We start from the raw sequence: 15,191 nt of genomic DNA, 5'->3' as shown, positions 1-15,191 counted from the left end.
ACTAAACACATTCATATGTGTTATCTTTTCATTTATGGATTAGTCAGTGATGGGGACTATTTGTTTGAACAACATTTGGGGAGACAAGAACCCGAAGGAATATGTTTACCGAGGTTGTACCTTGGAAAAACTAAAGCTCTATGGAGCTTCAGTTGGTCTCTAGGAATAGTGTTGAGGAGGTGGCGATGAATAGGTGGACGACATGGTATACATTGAAGACTAAAGATTACAGGTATTCCCCGACCCGTCTAGGGTTGGACAGTTGAAAACTTGAAGGGTTGAATGTGTCGGCCACCTAATCAACTTTAGTGGCCCGTTTTATATTATTTCTTGTAACTTGTTGGGTAAGAAATAAACCTTAGTTAGCCTCCCTATATAAACAGTATTATACCATGTAATTCTTTGAGCACCTCAATAAAATAAGATACCTCGTTCGTTGCCAGTGGACGTAGGTTACACATTTTGACCGAACCACGTAAATCCCGTGTTCATATATTTACTATTTCATTTTATTATTATTATTAATGTTTTGTGTTTGGAAGTGTGTTGAGTTCGAGGAAGACCTACTGCCGCCGTCAACATTATTATAATTGAAATTGTGATTGGTTATTTTGTACGTGAGATTGAGAATATACACCATCAACATTAATTGATTATTATTAATCAGTTCCATCATCTTGCATTGAAAGTCAAAGCCAATTGTTTGTTTCCATGACCAGAAGAAGAACGGCTGCTAGACCTGCTTGGTAATATAGGTTCTATTTGTTGTATTTGGTTTATAGGTTTAGTCTGTCTTCTCTTTTATCTATTTCGTTTACTTGGTACTCGTATTATTATTCATTTTAGAAATCAATTAGAAATACTGTTAAGTTCTTAAGGCTCGAGCCGTTATATTGTATTGACTTTTGTAGCCCTATCCGACTCCTTTCGGGTCAATGATGTAGATGTCTTCCTCTAATAAAAACCAGTATTTATGAAACTTAAATACCTATAACTAGTACGGATTAGTATGGTCGTCTTCACAGGGAATCAATGGAAAGTGTAAGTTTGACTCATGACTCAAAACTAATTAACTAGACAGACAAACTATGTCAAGCAGTTTGAAAGAATATTGAAAGGTTTACATGGTCAGTCAAATTTGGTGATGGGTTGAGAGTAAAGATTAAGGGTAAAGGGTCATCCTTCCCCAAAGTACCAAGGAAGAACAAAGACTAATGATCAACATATATAATTGTCGGAGCTTAAAAGTAACAAAATTAGCCTCAAGCATGCAATTGAAACCAGATGCGATTCCGGCTAGATGAAAGGCGACATAGTAAACAAGTGCGACAGTGTTAGGAAGATTCTGATGAAGGTGCCATGGTCAAAGCCTTTACAAGATAAATCTCAAAATCGGAAAACCGATATGCTTGTAGCCCCACTTTATCTAATGCTTGGCTATGGAACACTAAACTTGGCCATTAGAACTTTGATGTTATGAAGTTAACAGCTAAGAAGGGCCTATATGGTTACTAGTTACTCGATTTTTTTTTACAAAAATTAATTGTATGACTCATGTTTGGTGAAAAAGCATTCTCAATAACAGTTCTCATGTGTGTCACAATTTAGAGCTACAAATGCTCTAGACTCATGATATTTATGGGTTAATATCACCTTCAAACATTGCAGGTAACAAGTATATTTTCGTTTTGATTAAGGATTTCTTAGGCATTATGTGCATATATTTCTTGAAAGCCAAAGATGAATGGTTCGAGGTGCTCAAGATATTCCAAAAGGTCGAAAATAATTTGGAGGTGTAATCAAAACCCTACGAACCGATAGGGGGATAATTCACCTCAAGTGAGTTCAATCAGTTGTGATGAGTTAGAGGGAATCCGAAGTGACCTAATCGCCATATACACACATCAACACAGCGGCATGATGGGGTATAGTAATCAAACCCTTATCCGGATGACTCGAAGTATATGTGAATAGGTTGTTAGTTCTCAATCGACTGTTTACATAGGCCATGAAAGATGAGACACCTATACGTTCTTTAAGCAAAATAAACTATAGGTCATGAAGGTATTCAGATGGGTTACTTATGCAAAGGTGGATTTGGGCTATTTTAAAAAGTTGGATAATCGATTAAGATGTTTGGTTTATCTTGGAACCTAGCCAGGGTAGAAGTCTCATCAACTATAAGATCTAAAAATCATAGGATTGTTGTTAAGCGGGATGTGGTGTTTGGTGAAAATTAGAATTGGGTATATGACCAAAGTATGTTTTCCATGAAGTGGAGTGGCATGGATTCATTGATGAGGGTTTCAAGCCTCTTAACACGAGCCCAAGTACAGCTGCTAGGAGATCCACATGAGTGTATGTAATTCGACAAAATTGAATTTAGTTTAGATTATGTGTGACTATGAATCGTGAGGCTTTGAAGACGCTAAGTCAAATCCAAAATGGGTTAAAGATATGAGGGCATAAATTAGTTCCAAGGGAAAAGAATGAAACTTGGAAACTAACTGTTGAGTGGGTGTTTGGTTGTGGCTAATTGCTAATAATATTGTAATTTTAGTTTAAATATATGTTGGAATGCAATTATGATATGTGGTTTAATATTATATAGGTTACTAGGTAGAATGATTTAGGTATGCTAAATGAAGGACACCTTATAGGCCAAAAATAACTATTAGTTTGTCTTAGTTATTTTGATATATTAATAGTTATCTTTGAATTGAAGTTTCTGCAGAAGATTGTCGCAAGCCCCTATTGCGAGTTTGTCAGTTCTGGTCAAGGGTCTTGCTGCCCTCCACGACTTACCTACTTTTTAATAATGTTTAACAAAGCCATTGTTTATACTTTTCATGAATGATGATAAGCCACATGAAATGCGTTCAAATGGCTTTGGGTTCACTTGTTTAGTTCTTCTCAACCAATCTGTATATATTGTTGAATAGTTAAAGATGGGAAACAAATGATCGACCCGATATTCTTCGTTCCATATTATCTTATTGATCTAAAACACCAAACGAAACATATATATATATATATATATATATATATATATATATATATATATATATATTTGAGGCAAATATGCCATATGACATTTATATCATGCATTTTCCACCTAGCTACATTTGACATTAATCATATTATCTTATGCAAGTAAAGTCCTGAATTGTCAAATTCGTGTTTACATTAAGATTCAACTGGTTGCTTGTTAATAATCTCCTACTAAAAATGCTCATATTCAACACCTTTTAGCGTAACCGTTTGCACCATCTAACTACCGTATTTAAGTCCATGACTCTTTTGTTCATATGTAAACAGTCTCTCATATAATTTATCATATCTATGCATGTGTGTGTATATATATGTCTCTATTTTGCTAATAAAAGGTGATATATATGGTAGATATGTTTCGATTGCTGTTGATTATTGGTTTGGTTACTAGTGTCACAGCTTGGCCTTGGCCTGCAGTTGATGAATTTGATGTCTTTTATTATGGAGCTAGTGGTGTAGGAAATACCGATGATTCTCAGGTAATTATTAATTAATTAACTAAGGTTAATTTGTAGTTTAAATTTTAAGGTTAATTTGTGAAAGATGTTGAATTAATTTTATGTCTTTTACTACTACAAGTCTACAACCAAATAATTTATTTTTGTGAAAGTTGAGTTTTATAAATGAAAAGGTTAATTACACAAACGTATGTTTGTATTACAGTGTTTCGTTTTCTTTACATTAATTATGTAAAAGTTGAAAAATATATATGTACAGATTATCATTTTTTTATGGAATTACAAAGCGTGTTTTTGTTCTTCTTCTTAAGGCATTTGTGAGAGCTTGGAAAGATGCATGTAACGCAGAAACAGATATTGCGCGGGTGATCGTTCCACAAGGGGGAATTTTCTTGTTGAAGCCTATAGTGTTTCTTGGACCATGCAAACCTCAAATGCACTTCATAGTAAGCAAACAATTTATAGCATATTTATATAATATATATATATATATTTTATTTTTGTTTATGATTAAAAGATTTAGACAGCTAACACACCGTTCGCATGTTTTGGTTTGGTTCAATTTGATTATGAAATAAATCAAAGCCTATAACCGATATTTCAGTTTTTGGATTCTCATATCGTTTACGGTTATGGAAGGTTTGGTTATTTCTATTATTAGAAAGATGTTTCGGTTAATTTGATTGATTAACTGCCGACTTTTTACGCGAGTGGATTCAAATCTAATTTCAATCAATAAATCCAATTATATATTGCGTCAAGTAAAATACTAACAGTTAATTCCATTAATTCCTAAAGAAAAGTAAGTTGCAATCAATATGTTATATTAACATTGATGAATTGATTGACTTATAAGAAAACTTCTCTGGAATATAATGGTTTACGTAAATAGTAAAATGATTAAAGTTTATTATAATGTGGGTTCGTTGATAATGGTTTATATTAACGTGGCTTAGAGCTAAATGAATTTAGAATGTGAAACTTTTTTTTCTTTAGGCAACCAATTCTAACCCATCCAACAATTTAATTATGTCCAACCAACTCGTCTATTATTTTTAAAAATTTTTTTTTAAACGACTTCATATTATAAACAAAGACCCAATTTTAGGCCCACAAAGAGGACACAACAAAGGAACCAGTACTTTACAGTTTACAATAAGAAGAGAAAGAAAAAACAATCAATAGGATGGTTCGATTTAACACCTAGTCATTTAAATAGCGTCCTCCTTTATTTTTTCCAAAATCATAATTGTAAAAAGTTCACATAATTTTTACACTTCCGTAGAGTTCGAAAGATAATTAGAAGCACCACTTGAATGGTCATCCTTTTCTCTTTATTGAGGACCCACAAATACCCTAGAGAAAACGTACTTATGCCCAAATTAACCCACCATGTTAAAAAAATGATGAATAAATAAATAAAAATAAAATCCAAAATTTGATGATTGGATTTGTTTTTGCCATGCTTAGTTAATTTGGCTATTTACATCATCCCTGAACCATATAATTCAATATTGAAAAAAATATATAAAAAAATCATCAGTTTCTTAATTGGTTCCTCGATAAACTAGTTAAAAGTATGATGGTCATACACGGTTAAATAAATAGTTGTTGCACGCCCTTTAACTTCCTCTTGATCACCGTTTGGCTAAGATCCTTGATGCCTTATTCATAAACCCGACACGCTAAAACCAAAGCATAAAGTTAAACTTAATGTTGTTGGTATTTTAGATTTCAGGCACGGTCATTGCTTCTGGTTCACCGAAAACATGGACTGGTCTTGATTCAAGCCAATGGATAGTGTTTAAAGACGTTACAGGTCTTAACGTATTCGGATCAGGTCTTATAGACGGACAAGGAAGGCATTGGTGGGACCAATCGTGTCGTTATCATCCAAAAAAGGTATTTTGGATTAATCAAGAATCCAAGTTAATACATTTTAATGACTTATTTTTTTCATCTTTTCAGGAGGGTTGCACCAAACTAGCTCCAACGGTAACTGCAGTTTTTCCCCTTATGACAAATAAATTGGGTCAAACCATTATGGTTTACACACCAGGTTGACCGGTCGGCTTGCCCAGCCAAATGGTTCGGTTTAGCCGTTTGGGCTATTTGAGCCGACTTTCTTTTCAAATTATTAGTTTGTGCTAAACTTTTAAAAAGGAAAAATATTTCTTGAATATTATGGCTGCATTTTCAAAAAGGAAAACTAATAAATGACAAGGGTAAACGTTGGATCTGCTTATACAGTCGGTTCCAAGTTTCAAACTATGAACCCAAATGTTAAACCATATTTTCTAGATCGTAAACAAATGGACCTATAAATCTCAAACCGGCCGAATCAACAAATTTCTTTTTGTTTTAACGGTTCAGTCAGTTTTAAGAGTTTGTGAACACCCCTAACTACAAGTCAAATCTTTAATATTCTTAAACTTGAATTTAGTTACAAGGTTAAAATATTTAGATAGCTTTATTATTGGTGGGGATTTACTGAGTACGCCGATGATAATGTTAAAATATTTAGCAAGTAAAAAATTGGTGCAGGTGTTGAAGTTCATATCTTGCAATGAGGGCACACTGAGCAGCATTTCTATAGTAAACAGCCCACAAACTCATGTACTAATATCATATTCCAAAGGCTTTAATATTGATAATGTGATGATCCAATCTCTTGAAGATAGTCCCAACACTGATGGCATTCACATCCAATCTTCTCATTTCATCAAAATCACCAAGTCAATCATTGGGACAGGTTTGCAACCTTTTCTGACAATTTTTACTGATGAGTATCAAGCATAATCATTTTCATGTAGTTTAACCTCCTATATATGTTGTCGCATGTACAATCGTTGAAACTACATTAAAAAATTAAGAATTCTATTGTCATCGTTAACTCAAGAAAATCTGATTATGTTAGATAATCAGATTTGCGCATGTTCAACAGGTGACGACTGCATTTCAATAGGAGATTATTCATCTAACATTGATATATCCAACATAGAATGCGGACCGGGACACGGTATAAGGTGATAATTTTGATTCATTTACTTGTACTTAAGTCGATTATCTTATGGTGTATTACAAATAAAAAAAATAGCTAAGCAAATAGCTTAATGTATATTATTATTATTATTATTATTATTATTATTATTATTATTATTATTATTATTATTATTATTATTATTATCCTTGTTAAAACACAGTTTTTTAACCAATCAAAATTGTTAACAGCATAGGTAGCTTAGGAAAGGATGGAAATACGGTGCTTGTAGAAAAAATTTACGTAAGAGATTCGTCGTTTAAAGGAACAACAAATGGAGCCCGAATAAAAACATGGCAAGTTGGACGAGGAAATGTCCAACATATTATTTTCGAGAATCTTATATTTGATGCCGTCAACAACCCAGTAATCATAGACCAAAACTACTGTGATGTTCGTGGCGCGTGCAAAGCGAAAGTAAGCATTTACATTTTAAAATAACAATATGACCCCTTATGTAATTCCAAATCATCATTTCACTTGAGAGATACCAGAACTTGAAAAATGTCTCATCTCGAATACCATCAACACGTTTTAAATGTATTTTCCTTCATAGATAAATATGTTTGGATGGATGCCCTTATTGTAAGCCTCCATCCAGGCAGCCGAAACTAAATTGTGAATTCCCAGTAGCCAAAACGGAAAATAATAATATTGGCTAGTATGAGGTGCTGAACGTTAAGAAAATGTATAACTGCTTGCGATAACAATTCTAAAATTCCGGTTTTGGGTTTATACAGAAAAGTGGTGTTAAAATAAGTGATGTGGCATACAAGAATCTCTATGGAACATCATCTACAAGCGTTGCTATAACGTTAAACTGCAGCAGATTCGTACCATGTTCTGGCATTTCAATGGAAAATATAAACTTCGCCCCGGTTATACCTGGGAAATCCTTGTCAGCACACTGCATAAACGTCCATGGAACTGAAGATGGCGTGAATCCAGGATCCTGTCTCAGGAACTAGATCTTATGCAACCAGATTGTATATTTTAAACAATAAATTATACAACTTTTAAATATTTATAGCAATATACTCCCAAGATAAACTTAATCTTTGACAAAATCCATCGGTATGCTTACAGTTCAGATGCTATAATAAGCCGTTTTAACATTTAGATAGTGTTTGGTATGAAGGAATAGAAGGAGGAATGAAATGAACCATTCCAAAGAAATGAATTAAAACATATTTGGTTGTCACATAGTAATGGAATGAATTAATCCCTAAGAAATGAAACTACTTCTATTTATAGGATTTTAATTCCTTAAAGACGAGGTGGCTTTTTTCTCATTCCTTTAAGGAATGAAAATGACCCAATAATAATAATAAAAATAATAATAATTGTTATTATATCAATATTATTATACTATACTATTATTAATAATATTATTATTGTTTTGCATACTATAATATAACCGTTATTCGAATTATTATTATATTTGAATTTGATGAATTAATGTTCACAACACACATGCGTGATTAAACATGCGTGATTAAACGTTTTTAAAGTTATTTTTATTCAGTTAAATAATCTTGCTACAACTCGCAGGTCTTAAAAACTAGTTCTAATGAATATTCATATTTATTATTATTATTATTATTATTATTATTTACTACTGATAATAACACTAATAATAATTATTAGTAAATTAAAATTATAATAATATTTATTATTATTAGTAAATAGTATTATTATTTACTATTTACTATTGTTATTACTAATAATAATATTTACTAACAATAATAAAAATAAAGTAAAGAATCATTTCATTCCTACATGGTATCCAAACATGACAAGGAATGGTAATTATTTATTTCATTCCTTTGTTCATTTCATTACCACGTCCATTTCAGTCTCTTTTTCATTCCATTACCCCATACCAATCAGACCCTACTTGAGCCCATAAAATAAAACAAGAATTAGAGGGAAAATGGCGCACCGGTATACTTAGACACAATGTTTCATCTAAAAATATATATATCATAAATTTGCACTCGACTTACTCTCTTATTTTTCTCTCGATTTCGCCGTAAGTTTTCTTTTTTCGTTCATAACCATCATTGCACGCGAAATTGAGTGAAACTTGGCTGTAAATTATTTATTACTACGTAACTGAGATAGTCATTAGCAATGAAAGTGAAAGTTAGAAGTGTTACTGGTCAAACTGCTAGTATGGATTATTATCGGACATTGGCTAATAGTTTGGGTTACCTTTGAAAAAACCTAATAGTTAATAATTTGGATTATTAAAAGTCCAATAAAATTCATATTGAGGAAGTAAATATTGGATTGGTACTGCATGTTAAGAAATAGCAATTTCACCTCTACTATTACTAATTAGAGGTGCACATACCGGGTATTAAAAAACCTGGATTCAAGTATAATCGAGTATTGATAAATCGTTATTAGCAATAATCAGGTCGGGTTTGGGTTCAGGTATTGTCTTGAAAAACCATATCCTATGTACCGGGTCCAGGTCGGGTATTGAACCGGGTCTTCAATACCCATTTGAATACCCTATTTTCAGGTATTGAAAAAACCCGTTTTTTGGGTTTTGAATAACCTATTTCCGGGTATTAAAAAAACACTTTTTCTACAATTTTCTTCTGTCAACGGGTCTGCTTCGTATTTTTTATCCTAACAACATTTTTTTTTCATATATAAACAACTAAACAATGAGATAAAAACATATATTGTATGTGTTTTTAATTGTTGTTTGTTATATCAAAAGGGGTTGCTCTAGACAAATATTTATATCATATAAGTGCTCCAAAAAAGATTCGTTGGAGAACGGCTATAGATTTGTGGGTAGCCACACAGCCACAGCTCCACAAACGCTAATATCCGGGTATGCAAGAAACTCGGGTTTCGGGTATAACTAGAACCGGTTTCGGGTATAATTAATCCGGGTTTCGGGTTTCAGTTATACCGAGAACCGGGTTTTGGGAATTATTGGGTTTAGATCGGGTACGGGTTCGGGTTTCAACATTAATAGTCATACCCTATCTGTACCATACGGGGTGGGTAGGGTCGGTTATTAAAAACCAGGTTTTAAGAATAACCAGTTCCGGGTTTTATTTTCCGGTTATATTCCGGGTTCGGGTTTTTTGTGCACCTAATAGTTAATAGTTTGGATTATTAAAAGTCTATTACCTTTGTTTTGTTGGTTTGTGCATATTTCTGACAAAAGTCCAGCAGCTATGGGTTGCTAGTCACTTGGATACTTATGGGCCAAGCCCAATGAAAAATCAGACGCTTGGGTACTGATGGGTCGAGTCCAGTCTAGGAAAAATAGGTGACTGGAAAGTAGGGCCGTCCAAACCGCTCGTCATTCGAACTTGCTCGCTCAGAAAATATTGAACCGTTGTTTTTGCTCGATTGTAAACGACCCGCTCTGCTCGGTTTAGTTTGTAAATGAGCCAAACAAGGAGCAAAGGTCTGCTCGGTTCGGTTCGGCTCGAATATTTTTAATTTATTTTATATATAATTATATATGATGAAATATATAAATATATATAGACAACACTCGTAAAATATAAGTATACAAGTTTTTAAACCCTTTTAATTTTTTCCTATTCCGTCAATATTATAGTTTTATTAGTTTGATTCATGTTTTCAGAATACTAAAAGTTTGCCTAAATGTCATTATATCTCACTTCAAACTTCTTTCTCCTTAAAATTTACAACCTATTATACGTTTATCTAAAAAGTAGTAATTTGTTTACAAAATATATTATCTACAATCTTCAAATTTGTTTCTTTTTGAAAATTTAAAGTGTAAAAGAAATAAATTATTCACGAAATCGCTCGATGTTCGATAGAAAAATGCTCGAGTCAATTTTGGTTCGTTTCATTTTTTCGAGCGGTTCGAATTTCAGCCGTTCGTTTGGGTTCGGTTAAGCAACGAGCAAGCCTTCGCTCGGTTCGTGAACAACCCCACCGGAAATGGAAAATGGAGGATCCAAATTATGATTTCAATCTTGATAGAATTTTTAAAAAATTAATGAACTAATAATATATGTATCATACTCTTCTAATAAAAGAAAATAATTGTGACACGTGCTGCTTTGTGGTTAAACCTCACAACTCTTTTCTTCCCAAAAATATGATCTTGGTTAACCCTAATTATGTCATAGATCAATAATTATTCGCTTTCATTTTATACTCTATTTATATTATATCTATATATTTTTATAAAATAATTAATAACATATTATTTACTATATATTCCAAAATACTTGGTGAAATCCAAAAATCAACAACAAATCATGTTTGTTAAAGATCAAAAATAATATAATTTCAAATATTATCATTAACATATTATACTAAGTATATTGTAGAAATTGTAAGGAAAAACAAAACTTAAACATGCTTTCATTTTATAAAGAAACTTTTAATTATTAAATTATACATATATGCTTGAAAGTCGATTCATTTTTTTAAAAATCAATCAATTTATCTATTATTATTACTATTATTATTATTTCTATTACTATTATTATTATTGTAAATTTTCATATAAATTGATAAATTATAAATATATGTTTTAAATATATCCACTTATTTTTTAGGTTAATTTAGTAAACTATATATATATATATATATATATATATATATATATGTTAGAATATAAGGATAATATATACCAATCACTTACATATATAACAAAGTTTATCATATTTAAATTCTTGGTTTTTTTTATCAAGAATTGTTTCAGGTTTTTTGTAGAACTTAATTTGATTTTTGCGGTCAAAAGTTTGTAAATAGATTGTTTGGTACAAGTTAACTACACTTGGTTCAAAATTTGTTATCAGCCAAAAATGGGAAACCTAGGTAATTATAAAAGTTTGAGAATGTAAATAGATTTATCTTGAAATTTGTTGCGGGTTCAAAGTGTTGATTTGAAAATATCAAACGGATGAAAGTTAGAATTTTAAACATTATTCAGGTTTCAAATTTATTTTCAAGTGCATTTTATGAATTAATCATAAGGTTTGGGATTTGGCAGATTGACTATTTTTCCGTCAACTATTAAAATTTAAGAAAAAATAGCGAACACTTACGACATGCCACCCCAAGCCTATCAATGTTTTTAACTTTTATCAAATTTGAAACATTTATGTCGGCATTAAATTTTCCTTAAATGATGATCATAACTTTGTATGGGAAGCATTTCATGCAAACTATGCTCAAATGAAGTACAATATTCACAAAATTGAATGGATTTACATGATATTTTGTATGTTGTCATTATGACAAAATCAAGAAGCCCCTTAAAATTTATCAAAATTTTTTCTTGGTGTAGCTCAGAAAATCATAGTTCTTGAAGAACGTTCGTTATTACAATTTAATGTTCTTTCCTTATATGGGTGGTAAATTGATAAATATATCAATAAAGCCGTAAACATAACTCTCCATCTGTATTTAGGCTGAGTTGTCAGAACTACTATTGTATGAGAAGTCTTCTTCTTGAAATTGGTTCATAATCAAAGTTATTGCAGTTATACATATGAAATTTTCAATAGAATGAGCGTACGATTTTGCACTTGCATTTTATTAAGTTCATTTAAAAAATCATTTTGTGATATAAATAAATCAATTTATGTACACATAGTGTAGATACAATCATACAAGCATAGATGTAATACATTTTTTCATATACTGTCACACCCGAACCTAAGACGGAAATGCCGGGGCGTGAGCTGATTGCTCACAGCTCTCAAGGTACTATCATGCAATATTTAAAAGTGACAATATCTATTTAATTCGATTAAATGATTCAAATAATTCAAATACAAAGTACAAAATCTATTATCATACAAATAGAATTTATATCACAAATGATTTTGATTAACAGTTTTCTAACTTCAATTATTGACTAAGTCTTCACCAAATCTTGCAACTAGTTCAAACAATAACCTTCATATGCGTATAAAATAGAAAGGTTTGTCAACAACACATGTTGAGTGAGTAAAACACCAGTTTAAGACACGACAATAATAATATATAATAAATAAAGAAAGATGCAAACTGTTCCAGTGAAAATAAACAGTTAAGCCATATCACATAAACAATCAATTAAACCATAAAGAAATGGCTCAACCAATTCCATATAAATGGATATTGGTTACCAAGCAAGGACTAAACCGTTGCCATAAAAATGGATATTGGTTGCCGAAGATAGTTGTATGATCATACTATAACGAGGAACTTCACCAAAATGCGTTCAAATAAAGCAAGTAAGCAAATAGCAAGTTAGGCATAAACCAATATACACACAAGGATTAACAGTTAAGGTTTTGAATACTAAATAATAGATAAATATATAAGATACGCACATGTCCCAAAAAGGTTTAAAAATAAGTAAAAATAGAAGTGATTACTCACCTTAGTAAATAATCAAGAGATAAATGAATACGGTAGTAAACAAGTGTCACGCTCTTCTGGAATTACAGATTAGAAAACCTAATAAAGAATAGTTGCGAGAATAAATATAATTTCAACGACGAATCTAAAACTATAGGGAATTCAGTGATAATCGGGTGTAATCTTACAAAAGCTATTTGTTTCGCTAATTTATTATACATTTTATTATCAAGTTTTATCGTAATAAACATGATATAATTATATAAAATACATTAAAATACTTAAAGAAATATGTATAAAGATTTCATAGTTTACACAAAAATATTTGCTTTAAATGGTTATTTTAAACTAAAAATGCATTTCATTATTTACATATGTTTTATTAATAAAGGATTTATTCTTAAGTAAATAATAGATAACTAGAATCGATAAAAATATTATGTTGTGTGGTCAACACTTTAAATTCCTCCAAACAAAAGGTTGAATTAGATTTAAATATAGCAAAATCAATGACGAACATACCCATCAATCAAATTTGCTTTGTAAAGTAGAAAAAAAAAGGCACATGAAACGTAAGGAACTTACTAAAGTTTAGGATTTGAGAGTTGTGTTTGAGATAGGAGAAGCACTACTACAACTGTGTTCCAATCCGACCCTCCATTACCTTCTCCTATCGCCTCCGAGGGTCACCACCGAAACCCTAGAAACTGAGCCGACAGAGATGCAAGCGGATAGAGGAGGGACTTGTACAATCTGTATGTCATGTGCTATGTCACGTGAGGTAACTGCCAATTGCTCTTAAGACTTGTACAATACGCAAAGAAATTAGGACCTTTGATGAACAGTATGAAATGTGTGGTAACCGCTATTTGCCTTTTAATATATATATATATATATATATATATATATATATATATATATATATAATAAATAATAATATTTATATAAAATATGATTTTTATAAAAAAAACTTGAACTTATCGTAATATGTTAATTAAGGAGAGATTATATTATGTATTTTAATTTAAAATACTTTTTAAATATTAAAACATTTATCGATTTTTAATAATCATAAATACACACACACGCACACACACACACACATATATATACATATATATATGTATGGCTTTACCCGAGGCTCGAAAAAGTAACTAGTTAAAAGTGTCGGTTTAATAAGATATAAATTACTTATTAATAATATTACTAATATTATTTAATTGATTTAAAGAATTTACATAATATATAAGTAAGTTTAATAATAAAATAAAAAAATAAAAAAGCACCAAAAATACCAGGCTGCCAGAACTCAAACTCACGCCGGCAGCCGGTTCGCCAGAATACATACACCCACACCCAGCCAACTGAGCTGGGAGTTTAATCTGGCTATAACCTTCTTTCGCTAAATTATAAACTCACATTTTCCAAATCACAATGACCCATGAACCCTAGACCGAACGATCGATCAATCCCTTTAATGATTGATCATATGACGTTAGGGCTATTGTAGAACATGAACTCGCCGATTCTAATACATATAATATTTACCTTAACAGCGAACAATTGATGATTAATTAGATCAACCCGTCGCCAACCAAAAATAGATCAAGAATTCAAAGTAGACGGCTAAGAAAATATAATTAGATAAGGGCGTAAGGTTGGCGATGGTATGAGGATAATGTTAGCAACTTTAATTGAATTATATCGATCATTATACATATATAAAGAGAAGGGTTCAAGGACGGCTTGTTTGTTTTAGCAATTCAATAAGTATTTGATTCAATTTCTTAATTGAGCTATGCATTAAGACGGTTTTGAAAGCTTGAACGATTCTTAAAGATCAATTTTGATTATTAGTACGAGAATTAAGGTGCAAGAAACAATCGGGTTATGGTTAACTATATGAACACGGGTTTGGGTGTAAGGCCCCGTTACGGTGCCTCATATTTGGACGTTCGATTTACTTATCAACATAGTTCTAATCATTAGAGTAATAAAAACATTCGCGGAATAATAAAACTTTCATAAAACATTACTTTAATCCATAACTTGTTTTAAAACAAACATCTTGTCTTTCAAAATAAACAAAACATTAAACACAAAATGTCTTGAGTCTTCGAATGCCAGTCTCTTATTCGTCCACCATGTGCCTGCTCAAGCTAGCTGCCTCATCCTACTCACCTGCGTGCATATTAAAAGTCAGCTACGCTGAGTGAGTTCTAGTTAATCAGGCGACATACAATACATACACATATCATACATACTTATATATC

The 15,191-nt window shown here is 31.4% G+C and overlaps 1 protein-coding gene across 2 annotated transcripts; it reads left to right on the top strand.

The window, feature by feature from the left end:
- Positions 1-3,121: 3,121 nt before the first annotated feature.
- LOC143635599 (polygalacturonase QRT2-like) lies at positions 3,122-7,654 on the top strand. Of its 2 annotated transcripts, XM_077103387.1 has the most exons (8): positions 3,122-3,530; positions 3,821-3,955; positions 5,241-5,411; positions 5,478-5,504; positions 6,054-6,261; positions 6,454-6,535; positions 6,741-6,966; positions 7,290-7,654. In XM_077103387.1, exons 1-8 carry the CDS (start codon positions 3,396-3,398, stop codon positions 7,515-7,517), a joined length of 1,212 nt encoding a protein of 403 aa, XP_076959502.1. In that variant the 5' UTR covers positions 3,122-3,395; the 3' UTR covers positions 7,518-7,654. The 2 variants fall into 2 exon arrangements, with proteins under 2 accessions (XP_076959502.1, XP_076959501.1); XM_077103386.1 differs by having other exon boundaries at positions 5,241-5,504.
- Positions 7,655-15,191: the final 7,537 nt, after the last annotated feature.

This window comes from Bidens hawaiensis, unplaced genomic scaffold, assembly GCF_021521415.1.
Source record: "Bidens hawaiensis isolate Kalapana, Puna unplaced genomic scaffold, B.hawaiensis_p1.1 tig00007614_1, whole genome shotgun sequence".
NCBI classification, from domain to species: Eukaryota; Viridiplantae; Streptophyta; class Magnoliopsida; order Asterales; family Asteraceae; genus Bidens; species Bidens hawaiensis.
The sequence above is the reverse complement of the archived record's forward strand: the minus strand, read 5'-3'. Positions and strand labels throughout refer to the sequence as shown.